This window comes from Lampris incognitus, unplaced genomic scaffold, assembly GCF_029633865.1.
Source record: "Lampris incognitus isolate fLamInc1 unplaced genomic scaffold, fLamInc1.hap2 H_1, whole genome shotgun sequence".
NCBI lineage: Eukaryota > Metazoa > Chordata > Actinopteri > Lampriformes > Lampridae > Lampris > Lampris incognitus.
In genome coordinates this window covers 1,685,179-1,709,966 of record NW_026611076.1, presented here as the reverse complement: position 1 = coordinate 1,709,966, position 24,788 = coordinate 1,685,179, and the positions used below count along the sequence as shown (strand labels likewise).

Genomic DNA, 24,788 nt, shown 5'->3' with positions numbered 1-24,788 from the left:
TAGAAGTGAACTAGGGACCACGGTCAGAGACATGGGGTCAGACGACGTGGAAGATGAAAAGGTCCGCCGTCTCGGCTGCAGAGGGGAGTTTGGTGAGGGCGACAAAGTGGACGGCCTTGGAAAACCGGTCGACAATGGTCAGAATGGTGTCATTGCCTTGGGACACGGGAAGGCCAGTTACAAAGTCCAAGGCAATGTGGGACCAAGGTCGGCCGGGGGCAGGAAGGGGGCGCAGGAGACCTGCTGGAGGGCGATGGAGAGCCTTGCTGCGGGCGCAGGTGGTGCAGGCAGCCACGAACTCCTTGGTGTCTGCTTCCATGGTGGTCCACCAGAAACCCCTGCAGATGAAGGCCGCCGTTCGGTGGACACCGGGGTGGCAGGCAAAACGGCTGGAGAGGCCCCACTCCAGCAACTGGGGCCGGACAGAGGGAGGCACAAATAGTCGGTTCCGTGGTCCATTGCCTGGGTCGGGCTGGGCCCTTCTCACCACCGATTCGATGGCCCAGGTGACGACACCCACCACCCTGGCCGGGGGAAGGATGGTGTCTGGGGCGTCAGGGGACCCCTCGGGAAACAGACGGGAGAGGGCGTCTGCCCTGACGTTCTTGGTGCCCGGGCGGTAGGTGAGAGTGAAGTCGAACCGGCTGAAGAAGAGAGCCCAGCGCGCCTGCCTGGGGTTGAGCCTCCTAGCCGTCCGCACGTAGGTCAGGTTCTTGTGATCGGACCATACGATGAACGGCTGCCCTGGTCCCTCCAGCCAGTGTCTCCACTCCTCTAGGGCAGCGTGGACGGCCAGCAACTCCCTGTTGCCGGTGTCATAGTTCTTCTCTGCAGGACTGAAACGCCGGGAGAAGGCGGCGCATGGTTGGATCTTCTGGTCCTCCTCCGACCACTGGGAGAGGACGGCTCCGATGCCCGTGTCCGATGCGTCCACCTACACGATGAACTGCCTGGACGGGTCCGGGTGAGCGAACACCAGAGCCGTTGTGAATAGCCTCTTCAGGGCCGAGAAGGCGGCCTCTGCCTCCGAGGTCCAGGAGAAGGGGCGGAGGGTGGAGGTGAGTGCAGCGGCCACACGGCTGAACCCCCTGATGAAGCGCCGGTAGAAGTTTGCAAACCCCAGGAAGCGCTGGAGTTGCGTCCTGTTGGTGGGCCGTGCCCAGTCCTCCACCGCTCGAGTCTTCCTGGGGTCGGTGCGGACGAGCCCCTTCTCCACGATGTGGCCAAGGAACTCCACGGAGGCGGAGTGGAACACACACTTCTCGGCCTTCACGAAGAGTCTGTTCTCCAGCAGCCGTTGGAGGACCAGGCAGACATGCTGGTGGTGTTCCTCCTCAGTCCTGGAGAACATGAGGATGTCATCCAGGTATATCACCACGAACGTGTTCAGCATGTCCCGGAACACGTCGTTGACCAATGCCTGGAAGACGGCCGGGGCGTTGGTGAGGCCGAAGGGCATAACGAGGTACTCGAAATGCCCTAGGTGGGTGTTGAAGGCCGTCTTCCATTCATCCCCTTCCCGGATGCGCACCAGGTGGTACACGCTCCGTAGGTCTAGCTTGGCGAACACTGTGGCGTGAGTGAGTGACTCGAACATGGAACTCATAAGGGGGAGTGGATATTTACTTTTAACCGTGATGTCATTTAGCAGTCGATAATCTATGCAAGGCCTCATGCTGCCCTCTTTCTTTGCCACAAAAAAGAAGCCCGCTGTCACCGGGGAAGACGAGGGCCTTATGATTCCTGAGGCCAGGGACTCTGATATAATTGCGCATAGACTCCTTCTCCGGTACGGAGAGGTTATACAACCGAACGGTGGGAAGGAGATCTATGGCGCAATCATAGGGACGGTGAGGGGGGAGGGAAAGTGCACTGTCCTTACTAAATACAGGGGCTAAATCGTGATAAATGGGAGGAACACCAGTGAGATCCGTGGGAGGAGGCATGGGTCTGAGGCCACTGGACGGGGAGTGGGCAGAGCGAAGGCAGTTGGCATGACACACAACGCTCCAACCCAAAATCCGCCCAGTAGACCAAGAGATGTAGGGATCGTGCCGTTCCAACCACGGTCTTCCTAACACCAGGGGCACTGTGGGGCGTGCAAAACCAAAAAACGCATAGGTACCACGTGATTACCCGAAAGAGTAAGGGAAGCAGTGCTGTGTATGATCTTACCAAGTGAACGACCATCTAGGGCATGGGCTGTGAGGGGTGTGTCTAGGGGGACGAGTGGAATGCCGGCCTGCCGGGCCAGCGAGATGTCCATCAAACACTCGTCCGCCCCCGAATCCAGGAGTGCACCAATAGACAGTGAGTCGTTACCCCAGGTGAGAGTGACCGGGAAAAGCTGGTTGTGCTCCTTCTTGGGCTGGGGCTGAGGAAGGGTCGTCAGGCTCACTAGGACACCCCTCGCTAGTGAGCCGGGTCTTTTGGGCGAGTCGGGCAGCCTTTGATGTAGTGGCCCGACCTCCCGCAGTAGAGGCAGAGGTGGTCACGCATCCTCTGCTCCCTAACCTCCAGCCGGAGCCATGACCGACCCAACTGCATGGGCTCCTCCTCCGGCCTGGATCCAGAAGCCACCCAGTGTTGCGAGGGGGAGTGTGAGGGTGGAGAGAGCCCGCGGGACGCTGACCCAGGGAAGGCACCGGTAGAACGGACGGGGGTTGGTCTATGGGAGGAGCTAGTGCGCAGCGCGCGTTCCTGGCGCCGCTCCCGCAGCCGTTCGTCCATTCAGGAGAGGGTGACGAGCTCGTTGATGGAGGCAGGGCGGTCCCGAACGATGAGATCTTTGATGGGCTCGCTCAGCCCCCTCCTGTACGCGCTCTTGAGCGCAGTGTCATCCCACCCACTGTCGGCCGCGAGTATCCTCACCTCCTAGAAATAATCTGCCGCCGACCTGGCTCTCTGCTGGATGGAATGGAGGCGGCTGGCAGCGTCCTGCCCGTCAGCTGGGTGGTCGAACACCAGACAGAACTCGCGGCGGAAGGCACCATAGTCCGAGGCGAGCTGCTCGGTATGGCCAACCGCCGCTATGGCCCAGCTGAGGGCTTTGCCGGTGAGGAGGGACATAAGGGCTACCTTAGTCTCTCCTGTCCTATATCTGGCTGGCTGGTGTTTGAACAGGAGCTCACACTGACCAAGGAAAGCCCTGCACAGCTCGAACTCCCCACCGAAGGCCTTGGGGCAGGGAAGGTTAGGCTCGAACCGGGGATCCAGTGGGGGTTGACTCGGAGGAGGAGGAAGGTCGGGACCAGGAACGGGGAATCCGGAGGCCGAGCTGGGGGCAGGGACCGGGGCCAGAGCAGGGTGGTCGCTCATCCTGGAGACCGCTGTAGTGAGTGCAGCGATCTGCGCGGAGAGGGCGTCTAACACGCTTGTTGCGGCCTGGGAGCCGGACTGAAAATCGCTGATCTCTCCGGTGACATGGGTGAAGGCAGTAGAAATCTCTGAGTGGAGAGAGGCAAGTTGGCAGCTGTGACTTCTTACTACTGCCTCTAGGGGGACGGGGCTCTGGGGCTTAGGGGACCAGGGACCGTCTGCCCCTTGGGTTTTCCTGGGTCCATAATGGCTCCGACGTTCTGTTATGCTCGCGCACCACAACCCGACCCGCGTGGCGAAACCCAAGGCAGACAGACACAGGATGACAGTTCAAAATCCAAAAGGCGGTTTTATTGGGGGAGGGGAATGTATGGTGCAAAAACGTTCTGTTAGTGGGATGTGTGAATAAACTATGTGTGGTGTCCAGTGGTTTGCGTGTATAACTATGTGTGAGTGTTCTTAGCCTATGTGTGGTGCGGTATGTAAATGACAAGGACGTGTTGAAATAATGTGCGTGCACCTGGCAAGAAAGTCGAGTCCGTGATCCAAGAGGGGTTGTCCGAGGAAGTCCGGGTCCAAGATCCGGGAAGTCGAGTCCGAAAGGAGGGGTCCAGGTAGAGGGACAAGGGGGGGAGATCGCTGGAGAGGTCCGGGGAAAAACGTGAAGGCCGCTGGGGACGAGGGGAGCCGTGGAAGTCGCGGAGGGAGAGTCGCAGGGTTCAATACGTCGAAGCACGGAGTGGTGTTCTGGGAGACTTCTTGTAGAGGGCTTCCTGATTGCCACAGGTGTGCCTGATGGATGATGGCAAACACCTGGTGCAGTGCAGCGCTCGTCTCCTCAGAGCGCGAGCCGAGCGCTCGGATGTTTCCGGCACGTCCGAGCTGGGGGAGTGGCTTGAACGTGCCGGGGAGGCAGCTCGGGGCGGTGTAACCACAACACACCGGGCCTCTCAGCCACATGACGTATTACAACGTGACCGGCCCGTAGACCACAGTGTGCTAACTCCGCTCGTTAAATCAGCTGTTTATACGCGCAAGACCTGTCATAAATTGGTCCTCTACAATATCTGATCCATCACTAACAAAGCCCCTCTGGTCAATGACGTCATCACAGTAGAACCTGGACTATATAAGTCTCACGGAAACCTGGCAGACTTTCTACAGGTAAATTCAGCAACTCCACCACGATTTGTTTACATATGAAAACCTTGGTCTTCGGGCAGAGGGGGCGGTCTTGTGCTGATCTATCGCGATGGTATAAAAGTAACGCCACTCCCTACCTGATGAATCTTCCTTGTAACCGCTGGCTGATAAGCTCTATGGACCTACACCATCATCATTGCTGCTCTGTACAGACCACTCAAGGCGTCACATAGTTTTATCACTGAACTCTTGACAGTTTTAACCACCCTTAGTGCAATGTCTCAGAATATAATCCTAATTGGGGATTGAGATGTTCATTTTGATAACACTGGCAATATGTTCACTAAAGATTTTAAAGCAATGTTAGATTGCTTTGCTCTAACACAATATGTCAACTTTACAGCCCACACCAAGGGTCGTATCCTTGACCTAGTTAGCTGTTCTGGCATCGCATCATATAACATCAGCTCTGCTGAACTACTCTTCTCTGACCATAACGCTGTGTTATTCAACATCACACCATATCATACCACAACATTAGATATGTTAATCCAGATGATCTCAGCAGTTTAACTAGAACCCCTTTCCTATTCCCACTTCCTCACTGTCTGATCTTCTGGACAGTAATACTTTATCTTCTGCACTTGATACTTCAGGCACCCTGAAAACACGGGTTGTCTCATTTGCCCATGCTGCTCCCTGGTACACACCTGAATTACGTCAGCTCAAGGCTATAGGTTGGTGCCTTGAGAGGCTTCGCACCAAGACTGGACTTGCTGTTCACAAACAAATGTATTGGGATCATATAAGCCATTACAAAAATGCTCTTTCAACAGCTAAAGCATCCTATTATTCAAATATCATCAGTACATTTGAAGGGAATACTGGAACTCTCTTCTCCACAGTTAAAAGGTTACTAAAGCCACCTGAAACCAATGTGAACAGTAACCTTTCTAATGAACAATATCCTTCTTTTTTGAAGTTTTTCAGCTCCAAAATTAGTACCATTCGTGAGCTGCTAACCTCTGCTAACATCACGCAGACTGATTTACTATCAGCAAGCGCCATGAAACTGTCCCCATCCGTATGTCTTAAGTCTTCCAACTGAAACATCACATTTCTGAACTTATTACTGAGTCTAGCACTTTGACATATTACCTGGATCCAATTCCCACAAACCGAGTTAAAACATGCCTGCCCTCTATCATCTCCCTGATAACCTCCATCATCAACGCCTCTCTGTCCACTTGTTCAGTTCCCCCTTCACTGAAGGTTGCCATAATCAGCCAAAAAAAAAAAAGATTCTACTGACAAAAACAACTATCGGCCTATTCCCAATTTACCATTCATTTCCAAAATCATTGGGAGGGTATTTGCATCTCTACTCCAAATCTATGATAATAGTAGTCTCTTTGAACAATTCCAATCTGGCTTTCACCCCAATCATAGCACAGAAACAGCCCTGGTTAAGCTCACTAATGACCTCCTTCGTGCAGCTGACTCCAGTCTACTCTCTATCCTCATCCTTCTTGACCTCACCGCAGCCTTTGATACTATATCCCATCAACTCCTCATGGATCGTCTGGCGAGCATCGGAGTTGGGGGCACTGTGAATAAGCGGTTTGCTTCCTACCTTACAGACAGTACACATTTTGTACAAATTCAGAATTATCGGTCAGAAAGTTTGATAGTTCCTCGTGGAGTTCCACAGGATTCAGTGTTGGGCAACTCCAGTGTATTATTTACCTCCTCCCTCTTGGCACTATCTTCCATCACTACGGTAGCCATTTCCACTGCTATGCTGATGATACACTGCTTTATGTGTCCACTAAGCCCAGCACTGCTCGTCTCCATGATATACCTGTCGATGAGAAACAATTATGAACTCCTCGTTGGCGCTAAAGCTACACTCTCAAAATCTAATATTTGCTCTCTGCCCATTGCTAGAACCATCGTGTCTGTCTCCGCTACAGACATGAATAACACACTGACTGGAAAAGGAAAGGGTACTATCTAGAATAACAAAGAGCCTTGGGCATAAACTGCCTTTTTCCATCTGCGAAACATCTCCACACTACGCCCTGCTTTAACACAACAATGGACGGAAGTCTGAGTCAATGCTTTGGTGACATCACGCATTAACTACTGCAGTGTGATCCTGGCAGGCATCCCCAACAAACTTATGCACCAACTTCAGCTCATCCAGAATTCTGCAGCATGGATTATTACACGTTCAAAGCCACTGAACATGTCTCTCCCCTGCTGATTCAATTACTCTGGCGTCCTGTGTCAAAGCGGATTAATTTTAAAATTGTATTATTAACATTCAAAGCGCTTCATAATCCTATCCCCTGCTTATCTCACAAGTTTCCTTCAGACTTACACCCCATCTCGCTCCCTTGCAGTCTTCACCAGCAAGTGTATTGGCACTACCAGCCATCAACCTCAGCACAATGGGTGCCAGGGCTTTCTCCTATGCTGCACCCAAACTCTGCAACTCCATTCCCTGTCACATCTGCTTACTGGACTCCATTACAGAATTCAGAACTGCTCTTAAAACCCACCTTTTTAAACTTGCATACTCACTTTAACAGCATTAACAGCATCAAATTCATCTTTTTTTAAAACTCCTGCTGATGTATGCTCCATTGTTTATTGCGTGTTTTATTGTTGATTACATTGTTTTTTACTGCTTTGATGTATTGTATTTGATGTAAGGTGACCTTGAGTGTCATGAAAGGCAAATTATATTATTATTATTGTTGTTGTTGTTATTATTATTGTTATTACAAGATCAGAACCTAAATGATAATTAACTGTACAGTTTCGCTATTTGATATCGGTTTACTGGGAAAAAAACAAAGGAGTGATACAGAAAAACAAGGAGAACTGTGGAGATGTTCAGCAGGGGAACTGATGCAGAGTCTGTTGGATGTAGAGAATAACTGTACCTGTCTCCTGGGCAAAAATAACATAAAAATGGTGAACCTTTGTGTAGTTGCTGAAGAACAGAAAGAACATGGTAGCCACGAATAGCAAAGTAAAGGCCTGTTATGTATGTGTGGTTTCAGGGGCAATTTTGAGGTTTTTTGTAAGATGGCTGATTTCTTTTGTTCTCACTGTGCTGACATGAAAACCCAGTGGTGTACTGCATCAGGGCAAAGAGCAGGCATCTGCAGACTTAACTGGAGCACTACCAATACTACTAGAGAAAAGCATGAGGTTGTTGACATATTCAGGTGTACACTTCCTTGAAATTCAAGAAATGCTGAATTACTCATTCATCAACCATGTAAATTATTCATGCTCTAAAATCCTCCTATGAAATACTGATTAATTATTCTCTGGCCGCCGCGGGAGTCAATAGATCTCTATCATCTCTAGCTTCAGCCAGCCTTTACCCCCCCCCCCCCCGTTTTTCTCCCCAATTATACCCGACAATTACCCCCGCTCTTCCGAGCCGTCCTGGTCGCTGCTCCACCCCATCTGCTGATCCAGGGAGGGATACACAATACCACATGCCTCCTCCGATACACGTGGAGTCACCAGCCGCTTCTTTTCACCTGACAGTGAGGGGTTTCACCAGGGAGACGTAGCGCGTGGGAGGATCGCGCTACCCCCCCCCCAGTCACCCCCTCTCCGCCGAACAGGAGCCCCGACCGATCAGAGGAGGCGCTAGTGCAGCGACCAGGACACATACCCTCATCCGGCTTCCCACCCGCAGACACGGCCAATTGTGTCTGCAGGGACGCCCGACCGAGCCTAATACCTATATAATAACTACAGACGATCACTCTACTTGGAACATCTCATATCCTAAGAGTGGCACCTATCCATCAAATAGACTCCTACCTCAGTCTAACCCTAGGCCCAAGGAATGGACCCGCCCGGTTATTATGTTGTATTATGGCATGAACTTAAAGGACATTTGTATGATAATAATAATATTACGTTGGGCTGCTCCCACTAGCGGTCGCCACAGCAGATCATCCGTTTCCATGTCTTCATGTCCTCTGCATCTTCCTCTGTCACACCAGCCACCTGCATGTCCTCCCTCACATCCATAAACCTCCTCTTTGGCCTTCCTCTTCTCCTCTTCCCTGGCAGCTCCATATTCAGCATCCTTCTCTCCTCCACATATGTCCAAACCACCTCAATCTTGTCTCTCTTGCTTTGTCTCCAAACCGAACCGTCCAACCTGAGCTGTCCCTCTAATATAATCGTTCCTAATCCTGTCCTTCTTCATCACTCCCAATGAAAATCTTAGCATCTTCACCTCTGCCACCTCCAGCTCCACCTCCTGTCTTTTCATCAGCGCCACTGTCTCCAAAACATATAACATAGCTGGTCTCACTACCATCTTGTAAACCTTCCCTTTAACTCTTGCTGGTACCCTTCTGTCACAAATCACTCCTGACACTCTTCTCCACCCACTCCACCCTGCCTGCACTCTCTTCTTCACCTCTCCTCTGCACTCCCCGTTACTTTGGACAGTTGACTCCAAGTATTTAAACTCATCCACCTTCTTCACCTCTACTCCTTGCATCCTCACCATTCCACTGTCCTCCCTCTCATTCAGCATATGTATATGTCAGATGCCCTTCTTGAGTGTTTGTAAAAGAGCTGAAAGCAACGTGCACCACACACTCTTAGTTATTATACCAGCTCCACCTCAGAGAGAGATCGCAGCCTGAACTGACACGCTGATTAGTAACTGCATTACAGCACGAGAAAAAATGGAGGCACGCATGAATAGATGGATGGAAGGATGGATGGGAAAAAATAGAAAAATCAATGGATGCAGGAACATGTCCATCCATTCATGCAAATGAGATGATAGGTTATTAGTCTCTGACCAGACCATGCAAACAATTTAACCATCATCTCTGCTGAAGCTACAACAGTAAAACAACATAAGGAAAAGCTTCAGTGGAAGTTCAGCAGCAGACATCCTGGCTTAAAGAATGCTCAGTAACTGAAAAGTAACATTTCAGCAGAAGCTTCCGATCAGATAAAGAGCTGAGAGAAAAACCACCTCCGCTCTATCGACGTTGCATTTCTGGGGTCACGCTGGATTGTGGACCCACCCAATCCACATCTTCAGGAGAACTGAGGAGACTTGGAATTGATCTTACGGCCCCGGTCTCTCGCTCTCTCTGGCCCAAGAGTCACGTGCCTCCCACACTCCGGCTTAATGCAAAGCTCATCACTAAGTCACACTCCCCAAGATGTGTCTGAGTCAGTAGCTTAAAAACAACAGGCGTCCGGGTTGTGTAGCGGTCTATTCGGTTGCCTACTAACACGGGGATCGCCAGTTCGAATCCCGGTGTTATCTCCGGCTTGGTCAGGCGTCCCTACAGACACAATTGGCCGTGTCTGCGGATGGGGAGCCGGATGTGGGTATGTGTCCTGGTCGCTGCACTAGCGCCTCCTCTGGTCGGTCGGGGCGCATAGCGTGATCCTCCCACGCACTGTCCCCCTGGTGAAACTCCTCACTGTCAGGTGAAAAGAAGCGGCTGTTGACTCCACATGTATCAGATGAAGCTTATGGTAGTCCTCAGCCCTCCGCGGATCAGCAGAGGGGGTGGAGCAGCGACCGGGACGGCTCAGAAGAGTGGGATGATTGGCCAAGTACAATTGGGGAGAAAAGGGGGGAAATAAAATAAAAATATCAGGACTCTGAATTCCTCCCTATAGTTCCTCCTCACACACCAATGGCATAAACACCAGTCACCTGATTATTCTGCCTGATGTTTACTTCTGTTATTGTGTAAGTGTATTGTTATTGTGTATCTGTATTGTTTGTGATAATATGTGGAGTGTCTGTTGTCCACGTACGTATTGTGCTATGGCCTTGGTCGTGTGGCTAATAAAACAATCTATTGAAATCCAAAAAATAAAAAACAATGCTACAAAAATACAAACAGAACCCACTTCCAAGTATTAGGACAGAGTCTCAGTAGGGACATCCAGCAGGGTTCTAGCAGGACTCTGATGCTGGGTCACATTTCCTTCAGAACAGCGTCATGTATTAATGAACGCATGATTTCGTAAATTCGGATGAGCTATAAATATGTTGGTACTGTGATGTATCTCATCACTCTTCTCCAGTGTGAGATCGAACATAATCAGCTACTCTTACAAACTTCACAGATGCCCTTCATCTTAGTCCTAATCTTAATCTCAGCCATGGAGTGAAAGAGAGGGGACACAGACAGCAGACAGTGCATACCATCATTCTAAACCTTTTTCCAATCACTTATTCTGTGAGAGGGAGAAAAATGCAAGACTTTTCATTATTTAAAACAACAAGGCTGGGAAAGAGCTTCCAACCATATACTGGGTAGGAAATTAATTAATTCATGCATGCATTCATTCGTCTTCAGCCACTTCCCCGGGGTCGGGTCATGGTGGCAGCAAGCTCAGTAGGGCGCTCCAGACATACCTCTCCCCAATAACGCCCTCCAACTCCTCCTGGGGGATCCCAAGGCATTCCCAGGCCAGTTTGGACATGGAGTCCCTCCAGCTACTTCTGGGTCTACCCCGGGGTCTCATCCCAGTTGGCCGTGCCCGAAAACCTCCAAAGGAAGGCTCCCAGGAGGCATCCTAATCAGATGCCTGAACCACTTCAATTGGCTCCTTTCGACGCGAAGGAGCAGCGGATCTACTCCGAGCTTCCTCCGGATATCCGAGTGCCTCACCCTATCTCTGATCCCAGACACCCTACGGAGGAAACTGGATGGGAAATATTCAGCTGAGTCAAATAAAGCTATGAATGCTACATATAGTATGTCACAGCCTGCGCCTTGTTTCAAAAGCTTTGCAAGATCAGCTAGAGTAGATCAGCTAGACTCTAAAGAAAGTAAAGCTATGCTGGCTTTAAACGAGACACTCATAAGCTAAACATTGATAAATAGGTTCAGTAGAGGTAACTGTGCCCAAACCTAACAATCCTAGCCATCTAGCTACTGACATCGTTTGTAGCTGTCTCAAAAGTAAAGACTTGGTTTGTTATAGTTTCATTATGATTTCATGTGATAAATATGTGATTAAGAATATAAATACAGGTTAAAAATCTTATCGTTAAAAAAAGTGACTTTTACTTTGAAAATGTGTTATGCTCACATGATTGCTGTATGTAGTTGCACCTACAACTACTGCATTATGGGAAGGAGAAACGTACCGCAGTGCTGAGACGCCATGCAAAGTTCCAAATATTCATTCTACACATGGTCCGAGAGGCGCACACGGTAACTATGTCACATTCTGTATTATTTTATGTATCCTGTCATAACTTTATGTTTGTTGATCTTGTGTGTAATTGATTTTCTATATCGTTGTTATGTTACGTTGTACAATGATGGAACCTAGCCATGTGCAGCCATGATAGTAATTGTCGTTCTGTTGTTGTTCTTGACTTTAGTTTTCACGGTGTCTGAGGAGGCGAATGGGAGAGTAATAAACACTGGACATCAGTATGAATCGTGGCCTTTTATTAAAGTAAATTGGACCTGTGTAGCTACGTTTGTCCCTTTTTTGTGTCATATCATAGAGTTCACCTGACCTATATGTTTTTGGACTGTGGAAGGAAACTGGAGCACCCGGAGGAAACCCACGCAGACACGGGGAGAACATGCAAACTCCACACAGAGGATGACCCGGGACGACCCCCAAGGTTGGACTACCCCGGTGCACGAACCCAGAACCCTCTTGCTGTGGGGCGACCGCACTAACCACTGCGCTTAACTCCACCTGATGACGTTTGAGGTGCTATGTGGCAGTGCCACATAGACATGTAGCTCAGCGCCATACTAAATTGTCCCTAGGTGTGTGTGTGTGTGTGGGGGGGGGGGCTGTGATGGCCTGGCGGCCTGTCTAGCGTGTCTCCCCGTCTGCCGCCCAATTACTTCTGGGATAGGCTCCAGCATCCCAGCGACCCTGAGAGCAGGATAAGCGGTCTGGATAAATCATAGAGTTTTAGTCTCACCCATGAAGTAGGCAACGATCTTGCACATGGTGGCTCCAAAGATGAAGTCCTCCAAGATGTTGGGGATGAGGGTGAAGGGCATACAGAAGACGGCCATCATCATATCACTAACTGCCAGCGACAGCAGAAAGCAGTTGGTGATGGTCCGCATGCACTTGTTCAGCATCAGGACCACAAGAATCAGCAGGTTGCCAAAGACACTGAGCAGGAAGATTACCGAGTACAGCAGAATCCGCACCGAGTCCATTTCTAAGAAAGGAAGAGTCACAGAATAAATTAATCAGTTAAGATGCAACAGTTATGTACCTGAGCAGATCAACACTGGAAAGAAGTATGGCTGTTACCTTACTTTAGTGCATTAACTGCCGTGCATAACCTGCAGTTAATGCACTAAAGTTAATATGAGGTTGTTCACCTGAGAAACACAATTCAAAGAGGATGAGAAAGAACCAAGTTGAACAAGGGTCTTAGACGTGTTACTATCATTTGTCAGTGTAATGTTGCAGTATTACATAATAATGTGTAATAATATCCATCCATCCATCATCCGAACCGCTTATCCTGCTCTCAGGGTCGCGGGGATGCTGGAGCCTATCCCAGCAGTCACTGGGTGGCAGGCAGGGAGACACCTTGGACATCACCAGTCCATCATAGGGTCAAAGGTCACATTAAATAAGAAATGTATATTCTTGTTACCTCTTTTCTTATCGCATACCTTCTATTAAACACTATGTTCTAGAAACTCAAACATATTTTTGGACTTCTGAATAATGTTTTTCTCTTCCTTGTAACACAACAGTATTTGCAGGCGCGCAGATATTATTTGCAAGCATGCATGTCCAATGAATGGGAGAGAGACAAGAGAACGTGATCTTCCACCACTAAATTCAACCTAGCCAATAAGATTCTGGAAATGCATGGCCATCCGTCACATCACCCAATCATAACAGGGGTAGGACGAGGCAGGGGGATAGGAGGCTGATCGAGCAGGGCAGATCTGGGTCTTGGGTCAGGACGGCTGGAGACAGAGCAGGACTGGAAGCTGGAGCTGATGGTCACAGCACAGAAAGGGAGTACAAAGAGCACACGGCTGGCACAGAGACAAACGCAAGCAAGGAGCCAATGCAACTATACCACAAAGATAAGCAGACGATCTGGTGACGAGTGGGAGAATGAACAAGGTTTTATGGACCAGGAGAGTAGGTGGCTGACGAGGCTTGATGGAAGACAGGTGTGCAGGTGATTAGCTACAGCCCAGCTCCCGGCCAACCTCCAGACAGACAGAAGGGGGAGGGACCAGCAGCACAGACAACCAGGAGGAAAACGGAGAAAACACTAGGAACCGTGACAGTACCACCCCCCCCCCTCAACGGGTCCCGGCGACCCCCAGGTTTATCAGGATGGGCCAAACGGAACTCCCTCACCATGTCAGCATCCAGGATGGAGGAACGTGGCACCCAGGAGCGCTCCTCTGGACCAAAACCCTCCCAATCAATCAAGTACTGGAGACCACGTCGAACATCCAGCAGGCGGCGCACCGTAAATGCAGGGTGGTCATCAATAAGCCCGGGGGGTGGTGGGGGTTCGGCTGGTGGGCAAAGCTCACTGTGACGAACAGGTTTTAACTGGGATACATGAAACGTAGGATGAATCCTGAGAGACTTGGGGAGTTCCAGACGAACTGTAGTAGGATTAATGATCTTGAGAATCTTGAAGGGACCAAGGTAACGGGGTGAAAGCTTGCGAGAATCAGTCTTCGGAGGTATGTTCTTGGAGGACAACCAAACTGACTGACCTACTTGATAATGTGGGGCAGGAATCCGATGGCGGTCTGCAGCTTGCTTGCTCCGGGCAAAGGAGCGAAGAACGGGCCTTCTCCCAGACCTTCTGGCAGCGCTGGAGATGCTACTGGATGGAGGGCACCGCAAGCTCCTTCTCATGAGAGGGAAACAGAGGGGGCTGGTAACCCAAAGAAGCTTCAAATGGAGACATACCTGAGGCAGAAGAGATCAGGGAGTTGTGGGAATATTCGACCCAGGGAAGGTACGTACTCCAAGAAACGGGGTTAGCCACCACCATGCAACGTGGAGCTGTCTCTAGGTCCTGGTTAGCCCTCTCCGTTAGACTGGGGATGGAATCCTGACGATAGACTGGCCGTGGCCCCGATTCCCAGACAGAAGGCTTGCCAAACCTGTGACAGAAACTGCGGTCCCCTGTCCGATACAATATCCACTGGAATGCCATGTAGGCACATGACATGATTGGTAAGTAAATCAACAGTTTCCTTGGCAGAAGGTAGTTTGGGTATGGCAATGAAATGAGCTGCTTTAGAGAAGGGGTCTGCTGTCGTAAGGATGGTAGTGTTCTCTAGAGATGGCGGAAGTCCGGTGACGAAATCCAAAGCTATGTGGGACCATGGCCGGCCAGGAACGGGTAGGGGCTGAAGGAAACCGGAGGGGGGGGGTGAACAATTGGACTTCCCTCCTTTATTTTCACCAGATGTTATGCATTACGTAGGTCTAGCTTGGAGAAAACTGTAGCTCCGTGGAGTGGTGTAAAGGTCGAATCAATGAGAGGTAGAGGGTACTTATTTCTTACCGTGATGTTGTTTAATCCCCTGAAATCAATGCACGGCCTTAACGTAGAATCCTTCTTGGGCACAAAAAATAATCCGGCTCCCAAGGGGGAAGAGGAGGGCTGGATAATGCCGGCAGCCAATGAGTCCTGAATGTACCTCTCCATAGCTTCCTGTTCAGGTTTGGAGAGTCTGTAGAGGCTGGTGGAGGGGAGAGGTGCACCAGGGAGCAGGTCGATAGAACAATCAGGGTCGATGGGGAGGCAAAGAGAGGGCATTGAATTTCCTAAAAACCTGTTGCAGATCATGGTACACCACTGGGACCCCAGAAAGTTCTGGAGATTCCAGGGGAGAATCTACACCACCTGTTGGGCAAAAGGCAAACTGAAAGCAGTTTTGATGGCAAAAGGGGCTCCAACCCAAGACTTTTCCATTAAACCAATCGATATTGAGGTTATGAAGTGTTAACCATGGGTGACCGAGCAGGGTCCATTGCTGAGAAACTGCCTGACGGAGAAAAACAGGTTCATTGTCTGTGTCTGAGGTGTCCATTTTGTGGCCAGATCATTCTGTCATAATAACCAATGTGTTCTCTGGGCACCCAAAGATGCAGACACAGACAAGGAACTCCCAGATAGTGAGAAGAAAAAGGTTTAATAGAGGATGCTGGTCTTGCCGGTCTGAATGGTCTCACTGGCATGTGGAAATCCAAGATGGAGGCTGGGAGTTGGAGAGACACCAGGTAGGACGTGGCAGGGGGATGGGAGGCTGGTCGAGCAGGGCAGAGCTGGGTCTTGGGTCAGGACGGCTGGAGACAGAGCAGGACTGGAAGCTGGAGCTGATGGTCACAACACAGAAAGGGAGTACAAAGAGCACACGGCTGACACAGAGATAAATGCAAACAAGGAGCCAACGCAACTATACCACAAAGGTAAGCAGACGATCTGGCGACGAGTGGGAGAATGAACCAGGTTTTATGGACCAGGAGAGTAGGTGGCTGATGAGGCTTGATGGAAGACAGGTGTGCAGGTGATTAGCTACAGCCCAGCTCCCGGCCAACCTCCAGACAGACAGAAGGGGGAGGGACCAGCAGCATAGACAACAAGGAGGAAAACGGAGAAAACACTAGGAACCGTGACACATCCCCCTTTCACTTTGACGATACTGCAAGTCGTGACAGTTTGCAATGCTCCAAATACTGCCTCACTGGTCCTTCAAGCTTTGTTGGGCACTCATCCATTGGCAGCCAGACAACATGTGAAAGTGAGGGGTAGAACAGTGCAAAATGTGTGAAAGTGAGGGGTAGTGGGAGAATGGTGCAAAAACCGGGATACAGCCTTGATAAAACCTGAACTGGTCAGATGCTCGATGAAGTCGTCTTTTGGCTAGTTTTTATTTACTTATTTTTTTTAGCAAAACTGTTATTTCCCCCTGTCTAATCGACTGGCCGAGGGAGGGACTCCATTTGGGTGAGTTTAGTGGGAGGCTGGGAGTTTTCTGATAGGGTCATCTGTTAAGTGGAAATAGCTCCTAAAACCTGACTGGTTCTCTGAGAGGCGGAGTCCCACGCCGAAAGAACAGAACGTCAGAAGGAAAGAAAACGTGTGGTTCCGTTTGCAGGGTGCGTGCGCACGTCATGGGTGTGTGGCTGGTGCTGAGAACGTGGAGGGTGCTGTGCTCGAGCAGGGACGCCCCATGGCTAGAAGAATGCGTCTCAAACCTGCCGACAACACGTGTGTGCCTGTAGACAAGTATCCTTTATTGTTCCGCACATCCCGCCTGACACCTAGGCTTGGACCTGAAACAGGCCATGCTGACACATCACAGCAGGTGGTCTGTTCTGCAGCGCTGCAGTACGGATGCCGCGGCTGCGCATCACCGTGTATAGCAGGGCCGGGCCCGCGGTTCTGAGAAGCTCCATGTCGTCGTGCACGGCCAAGCCGGTGTGTTTGATAGTGAGAGTGTTTGACGGGACAAGGTCAGGGCTGGCTACGTGCCTGGCTCACTGACATCTCTTGGTAAAGAGAAGAGGGTGGGAGCAGTCCAGCACCGCAGGCGCCACTGGAAGAAGAACACACGTAATTTGAGACTGGGCCTGAAAATGAATTTGAGTTTGTATTAGCATGAGTTGAAGAACTAAAGGAAAACAAATACAGTTCTTTCTTCTTTTATGCCCCCCCTTTTTTTCTCCACAATTATACTTGGCCTATTACCCCACTCTTCCAAGCCATCCCGGTCGCTGCTCCACCCGCTCTGCTGATTCGGGGAGGGCTGCAGACTACCACGTGCCTCCTCCCATGTATGTGGAGTCACCAGCCACTTCTTTTCACCTGACAGTGAGGAGTTTCACCAGGGGGACGTAGCACGTGGGAGGATCGCGCCATTACCCCAACTTCCCTCTCCCCCCCGAAAAGGTGCCCCGAACGACCAGAGGAGGCGCTAGTGCAGCGACCAGGACACATACCCACATCCGGACCAAGCCGGAGGTAACACGGAAATTTGAACCGCCAATCCCCATGTTGGTAGGCAACAGAATAGACCACTACAGCACCCGGACGCCCCTCCAGGTATATTTTTTTAATTATTATTTTTGTATTTTTGTATTTATTTATTTAATTATTCGTTTGTTTAGTTATTTATTTATTCGTTTATTTATTTTTTGAGATCCAGGCCTATTCATAAAATCTTCAGGGCTGTACCCTCGGAAGCCAAGGCCCACACCGCTAGTGGTGGACAATTCAAGTGAATTTTGCAAACGTCTAACACAACCTTGCTTCATGAAGCACGCTCATTTAATTTGCATATTCTTGTGCTGGGACTTGCTCTCCATAACTTGCAGTAATTCAGGAATCACTGCAGCAAATGCCGCTGCTCCGCGGCATCAGCTGGCTCCTCATTTGGCAGAGCACCGTTGTTAGTGCGCTCCTCGGCCGGCTCCCCCGGCTCAGGCCGCCCCTCGGCCGGCCTGTGAGGGCAAGCATTCCGCTTGTGCCCCACATGCCCACACTCAAAGCTGCCTGTGCTGCGTGCACCATGTGATGTCCCTCCCCATGTTTCACTCTGAAGGAAACCTCCAGCGTCCGTGGCAGACAATTCAGATACATGAACACCTGTCTCCAGAGGGACTGGACATGTTTCAGTTTGTCGTTCGTACAGCCCAACCCGACGGTTCTAAAACTGCTCGCCAGCTTCCCGAAGTGCTGCAGCTCCCACTCCAACACCTCATTGGAAATGAACGGGGGAACACCAGACTGTGACCTGGGTGGAAGTCACGGCGAGCAGGGAAACCTGCAGATTGACGCCATTCAGAGAGATACCGCTCACTACTAACTCAGCCACAAAACCCTCCTCCTTCATGAAAACAACCACACCTTTGTTCATCCTGGAGGCAGAGGACAGGTTGGCGTGTCCCACACGGTCTCCCACAGCCAGGAGAACCACCGCTATCGGAGTAGATGGATCGGGCTGAACTACACTCCATCATGTTGGTGCAGCATCAGCAGTAATGCGGACGTTGTACCGGACCGTTGTGGTGGCGAGGGAGCTGAGCCAGAAGGCAAAGCTCTCAATTTACCAGTCAATCTTCATTCAAACCCTCACCTATGGTCATGAGCTTTGGGTAGTGACCGAAAGGGTGACATCGCGGATACAAGCGGCTGAAATGAGTTTCCTCCGTAGGGTGTCTGGGCTCAGGCTTGGAGATAGGGTGAGGAGCTCGTTCATCCGGAGGGAGCTTGGAGTAGAACCGCTACTCCTTCGTGTCGAAAGGAGCCAGCTGAGGTGGTTCGGGCATCTGATCAGGATGCCCCCTGGACGCTTTCTTTTGGAGGTTTATTAGGCACGGCCAACTGGGAGGAGACCCCGGTGTAAACCCAATCTGGCCTGGGAACGCCTTGTGATCCCCCAGGAGGAGCTGAAGAGCGTTGCTGGGTAGAGGGGCGTCTGGAGTGCCCTACTTAGCTTGCTGCCACCGCTGATGACGAATGAATGAATGAATGAATGAATGAATGAATGAATGAATGAATGAATGAATGAATGAATGAATGAATGAATTGTGAAAGCCGGCCTGACTTGAACCTCTTGGTGGAGCAGTGTGTCACATTTTATAATCACTTTACTCTGAAATAACTTGAAAATGGTGCAATTATCACAGAATGCCTAGAGATTTCTGGGCAGCAATATGCCATCAATGTTTCAAGATCCTAACAAGGCCTCAGTTGTCCACTTTATCTGGCATGAATAGGGCCTTAACAGCTATGGTGTTTCTGTAACTATAGCAAAAATAACCTACGAAATACTCCTAGCTTCTCTGCCTGGTGATAGTTACATGTACTTAAATATGAAATACTCCTAGCTTCTCTGTCTGGTGATAGTTCTCTCTCTCAACGTGCAGGGAACAGATGTGTAGCCTCATCTCAGCCATGCTGCAGAAGAGTTATCTCAACATGCACATGGGCAACAAGCAATTATTCAATGTAGTCTTCATGTGCAATGTGAAAAAGTGGTTGAGATGATGGATTTTTGTAATTTAGTGGGATGGCGTATGGGGTTCATATCAGGAAATATTTATAAATTATAAAAGCAGTCAGTAGCATAGACAGCATGAAAAACGATATTTAAAAAAAAAGCAAAAGAAATGACTGCACCATATCAACTACACTGTGGCAAATCTGCGCTACAGCCTTTCATTAATTAACAGCCCTCACTGCAGCCCTCGGCTGTCACTCGGGCTCCGCTGCGCCCTCGTTTGGGGTGTGGAACCACTGCATCTGTCCTGCTGGAATTACATTAACCCAGGACAGATGGTCCACACCCCACAAGACCCGCATTCAACAAAGCCTGGTCTTATCTTCAGCCGGGCTTGGACAGACGTACTTTACCATACTTTAATAATCATTCAGCTAACCTCTGGGCATGTGTGAGGAGCACATCTACCTCATCCATCTGTGGAATATAAGTACTTTATGTACATATTCATAGATTCATCTGTGGAATATAAGTTATGTATATATTCATAGATTCATCTGTGGAATATAAGTTCCAGATTTCTTCCTTTTTGATACGTTTGCATTTACAGTGCATCCGGAAAGTATTCACACCCCTTCACTTTTCCCACATTTTGTTATGTTACAGCCTTATTCCAAAATGGACTAAATTTCTTTTTTTCTCATCAATCTACACACAATACCCCATAATTACCAAGTGAAAAAGGTTTTGTAGACGTTTCTGCAAATGTATTAAAAATTAAAAACTGAAATATTGCATGTACATTAGTATGCACACCCTTTGCTATGACACTCAAAATTGAGCTCCGGTTCATCCTGTTTCCACTGACCATCCTTGACATGTTTCTACATCTTGATTGGACTCCACCTGTAGTAAATTCAATTGATTGGATATGATTTGGAAAGGCACACACCTGTCTACATAAGGTCCCACTGTTGACAGTGCATGTCAGAGCAGAAACCAAGCCATGAAGTCAAAGGAATTGTCTGTGGACCTCTGAGACAGGATTGTACCGAGGCACAGATCTGGGGAAGGGCACACACAAATTTCTACAGCTTTGAAGGTCGCGAAGAGCACAGTGGTCTCCATCATTCGTAAATGGAAGAAGTTTGGATCCACCAGGGCTCTTCCTAGAGCTGGCCGCCCAGCCAAACTGAGCAATCGGGGGAGAAGGGCTTTGGTCGGGGAGGTGACCAAGAACCCGATGGTCACTCTGACAGAGCTCCAGCGTTCCTCTGTGGAGATGGGAGAACCTTCCAGAAGGACAACCATCTCTGCAGCACTCCACCAATCAGGCCTTTATGGTAGAGTGGCCAGTCGGAAGCCTCTGCTCAGTAAAAGGCACATGACAGCCCGCTTGGAGTTTGCCAGAAAACACCTAAAGGACTCTCAGACCATGAGAAACAAGATTCTCTGGTCTGATGAAACCAAGATTGAACTCCTTGGCCTGAATGCCAAACGTCACGTCTGGAGGAAACCAGGCACCTCTCATCACCTTGCTAATATCATCCCTACCGTGAAGCATGGTGGTGGCAGCATCATACTGTGGGGATGTTTTTCAGCGGCAGGAACTGGGAGACTAGTCAGGATCGAGGGAAAGATGAATGGAGCAAAGTACAGAGAGATCCTTGATGAAAACCTGCTCCAGAGTGTTCAGGACCTTAGACTGGGGCAAAGGTTTACCTTTCAACACGACAACGACCCTAAGCACACAGCCAAGACAACGAAGGAGTGGCTTCGGGACAAGTCTGTGAATGTCCTTGAGTGGCCCAGCCAGAGCCCAGACTTGAACCCCATTGAACATCTCTGGAAAGACCTGAAAATAGATGTGCCGCGACGCTCCCCATCTAACCTTACAGAGCTCGAGAGGATCTGCAGAGAAGAATGGGAGAAATACCCCGGACATAGGTGTGCCAAGCTTGTAGCTTCATACCCAAGAAGAATTGAGGCTGTAATCACCAAGGGTGCCTCAACCAAAGTACTGAGTAAAGGGTGAGAATACTAATGTACATGCAATATTTCAGTTTTTTATTTTTAATAAATTTGTAAAAAATTTCTACAAAACCTTTTTCACTTGTATTGTGTGTAGATTGATGAGAAAAAAAGGAATGTAATCCATTTTGGAATAAGGCTGTAACATAACAAAATGTGGGGAAAGTGAAGCAGTGTGACTACTTTCCGGATGCACTGTAAATCTCAAAATAAGTCCATGTCTGTTACATTCATCTAAACTGGGTTTACATAGTAGTACTGACTGGAATGAGGGTTACTGTTACGGCTCTCGAACGAAGACCTGAGACCAGTGTAGCGAAACCCAAAGGCAGACGGACACAGAGTACTGAGAAGCCCAAAGGCAATTTTAATGCAGGATAAAATAAACAAACCGCCACAAAATAATAACAGGGGACTCTAAGGTAGGGGGGGTGTATGGTTCGGATAGCGGGTCTGTTTGTGAGATGTGTGCTATATTACCTGTGTGTAACGAAAGCTGGTGTCTAACTTGCAAGATCTTACCTGCGTGCAATAATGGAAATATGTTTGGCGGGGTGTTGTGACGATGTGCGTGCGCCTGACTACCAAAGTCCAAATCCGCTGAGCGAGGGGTTGTCCGAGGACGTCCGAGTCCGTGATCCACGAAGTCAAATCCGAAGGGTGGGGTCCAGGGACAGAGACGCGGAGGGAGATCGCTGGAGGGGCCTGAGGAAATGTGATGGTCGCTGGGGACGAGGGGGACGCGGGGAGCCGTGGAAGTCGCGGAGGGAGGGTCTTGAGGGAAACAAAAACAGTGAGACGAAACACAAGAACACAGGAGTTAGACACTGAGAAACAAAACAACAGCGTGGGAATAGACACGAGAGGAGGGTTACCGCAGGTTTCAGTACGTCGGAGCACAGAGAGGCGTTCTGGGAGACTTCTTGCAGATGGCTGCCTGGTTGCCGCAGGTGTGCCTGATGGATGATGGCGAACACCTGGTGCAGCGAAGCGCTCGGGTTTTCCCGGCGCGTCCGAGCTGGAGGAGTGGCTCGAACGTGCCGGCGATGCAGCTCGGGGCGGTGAAACCACAACAGTTACCGAACGAACTATGCCATCATTCATCTAAATGAGGCCCATTTTCCCACTTCCCATCTTCTCCGTCTGGGAGTCTCTCAGAATTAATTCAGAGCAAACAATGACATTATCCTCACCTGCAACCACCTACACCTCACCTATAGAGGTTACCGCACCTGGAACACAGTGCTTCCTCACACACATATATACACATACACATATCACATCACATCTGTGTGAATGAGAGGAAGGACAGTGGAAGGGTGAGGATGCAAGGAGTAGAGGTCACCTCTACTCCTTGGAAGGCGCATGAGTTTAAATACTTGGGGTCAACTGTCCAAAGTAATGGGGAGTGCAGAAGAGAGGTGAAGAAGAGAGTGCAGGCAGGGTGGAGTAGATGGAGTACAGTGTCAGGAGTGATTTGTGACAGAAGGGTACCAGCAAGAGTTAAAGGGAAGGTTTACAAGATGGTTGTGAGACCAGCTATGTTATATGGTTTGGAGACAGTGGCACTGATGAAAGGACAGGAGGTGGAGCTGGAGGTGGCAGAGATGAAGATGGTAAGATTTCCATTGAGGGTGATGAAGAAGGACAGGATTAGGAACGAGTATATTAGAGGGACAGCTCAGGTTGGACGGTTTGGAGACAAAGCAAGAGAGACAAGATTGAGATGGCTTGGACATGTGTGGAGGAGAAATGCTGGGTATATTGACAGAAGGATGTTGAATATGGAGCTGCCAGGGAAGAGGAGAAGGGGAAGGCCAAAGAGGAGGTTTATGGATGTGGTGAGAGAGGACATGCAGGTGGCTGGTGTGACAGAGGAAGATGCAGAGGACAGGAAGAAATGGAAACGGATGATCCGCTGTGGCGACCCCTAACGGGAATAGCCAAATGTACTAGTAGTAGCAATAGTAGTAGTAGTAGTAGCAGTAGTTGTATTAGCAGTACTAGTAGTAGTAGTAGCGGTAGTAGTAGTAGTAGTAGTAGTTGTATTAGTATTAGCAGTAGTAGTAGTGGTAGTTGTAGTAGTAGTACAATTAGTAGTAGTTTTAGTAGTAGTAGTAGTACGACTACTAGTAGTAGTAGTAGCAGTTGTAGTAGAATTACTATTGTAAGTGCTAGCAGCAGTATTTTTATTTTAGTAATAGTAATAGTAGTAGTAGTAGTAGCAGTAGATATCGCATCACTTTTGATAATCAAGTGCATTTAACAGCGACTACCCTCCACCTGTCATTCATTTCATCCTTTCTGTAGAAACGAGATGTTTGAGCTACACGTGAACCTCTGGCCTGAAAACTGTCATAATTCTTCAAATGTCACTGACCATGTTTTGATTATCAACAAATTGAATATTGGTAATACTGGAAAACTGTATGAAATATGCTGACCGTATATTTGATGGGTTATACAGATACAGTAAACATGAATGTGGACTTATGTGTAGCATGGTACTCCTCCAGAGTGGTTGTCAGGTCCTATACAGTTTAGTTTGTTTGGGTTTTGACTTCCTGTTTTAGTTTTGTGGATTCTCTCACTTCCTGTTTGTGTTCATTCTAGGTGTCTTGACTCCGTGTGTTTGATTGTCCATTGTCTTCACCTGTGCCTCATTATCTCCTCCCCTCATGTGTATAAATGCCTGTTTCCCCAGTGTGTCTTTGTCAGATTGTCTGCATCACTTGTGAGTAGCTTTCCGGCAGTTTTCTTGTGTATGTTTCCTCGTGTTCTGACCCAGTTTTTCCCTTGAGACCAGTTTAGCCTAGCGTTCTGTTACCTTAGCCTTATCCCACCGTTTGATGGTTTTGACTCTGGACTGTTTTTTGGACCTACCTTTCTGCCTCGTGTTTTTGTACTTCTGCCTGAGCTGACTGCCTTTTGTGTACCGACCCTGGACTGGTTAATAAACAGCCTCTCCACACCTGTCTGTCTCTGGTCTGCTCTGTGGGTCCCAGTTTGTCTGTCTGAACCTGACAGTACAATCTGACCACTACCATGGACCCCGCAGATCCAGAGCCTGTCCGTGAGGCACTGAAGACTCAAGGCCGGTGGCTTTGCAAGCATGAGGAGCAAATGGCTTCATTGAGACAGGAATTAGCTGAGTCAAACAAACGTCAAGAGGCAGCATTTACTCTGTTAGCCTCTCAGCTAAGCCATCTGACAGTCGGCCTGCAGCAAGGGGAATCCGCAACGCCTCCCAGCGAGGGCGCAGTCGCC

At 49.4% G+C, this 24,788-nt stretch overlaps 1 protein-coding gene across 1 annotated transcript in view; it reads right to left on the bottom strand.

Annotated features, from left to right (window-relative positions):
• The window catches only part of LOC130131961 (cholecystokinin receptor-like), a 49,392-nt gene extending 32,448 nt beyond the window's left edge, over window positions 1-16,944 (bottom strand). Inside the window, exons 1-7 of the mRNA XM_056301686.1 lie at window positions 16,844-16,944; window positions 15,718-15,861; window positions 15,047-15,224; window positions 14,248-14,442; window positions 13,820-14,157; window positions 13,408-13,496; window positions 12,449-12,697 (exon numbers count right to left, since the gene is read on the bottom strand). Of these exons, the coding sequence (XP_056157661.1) occupies window positions 12,449-12,697; window positions 13,408-13,496; window positions 13,820-14,157; window positions 14,248-14,442; window positions 15,047-15,224; window positions 15,718-15,861; window positions 16,844-16,944 (1,294 nt within the window). The remainder of the gene's footprint in view (window positions 1-12,448; window positions 12,698-13,407; window positions 13,497-13,819; window positions 14,158-14,247; window positions 14,443-15,046; window positions 15,225-15,717; window positions 15,862-16,843) is intronic.
• Between the last annotated feature and the right edge of the window lie 7,844 nt (window positions 16,945-24,788).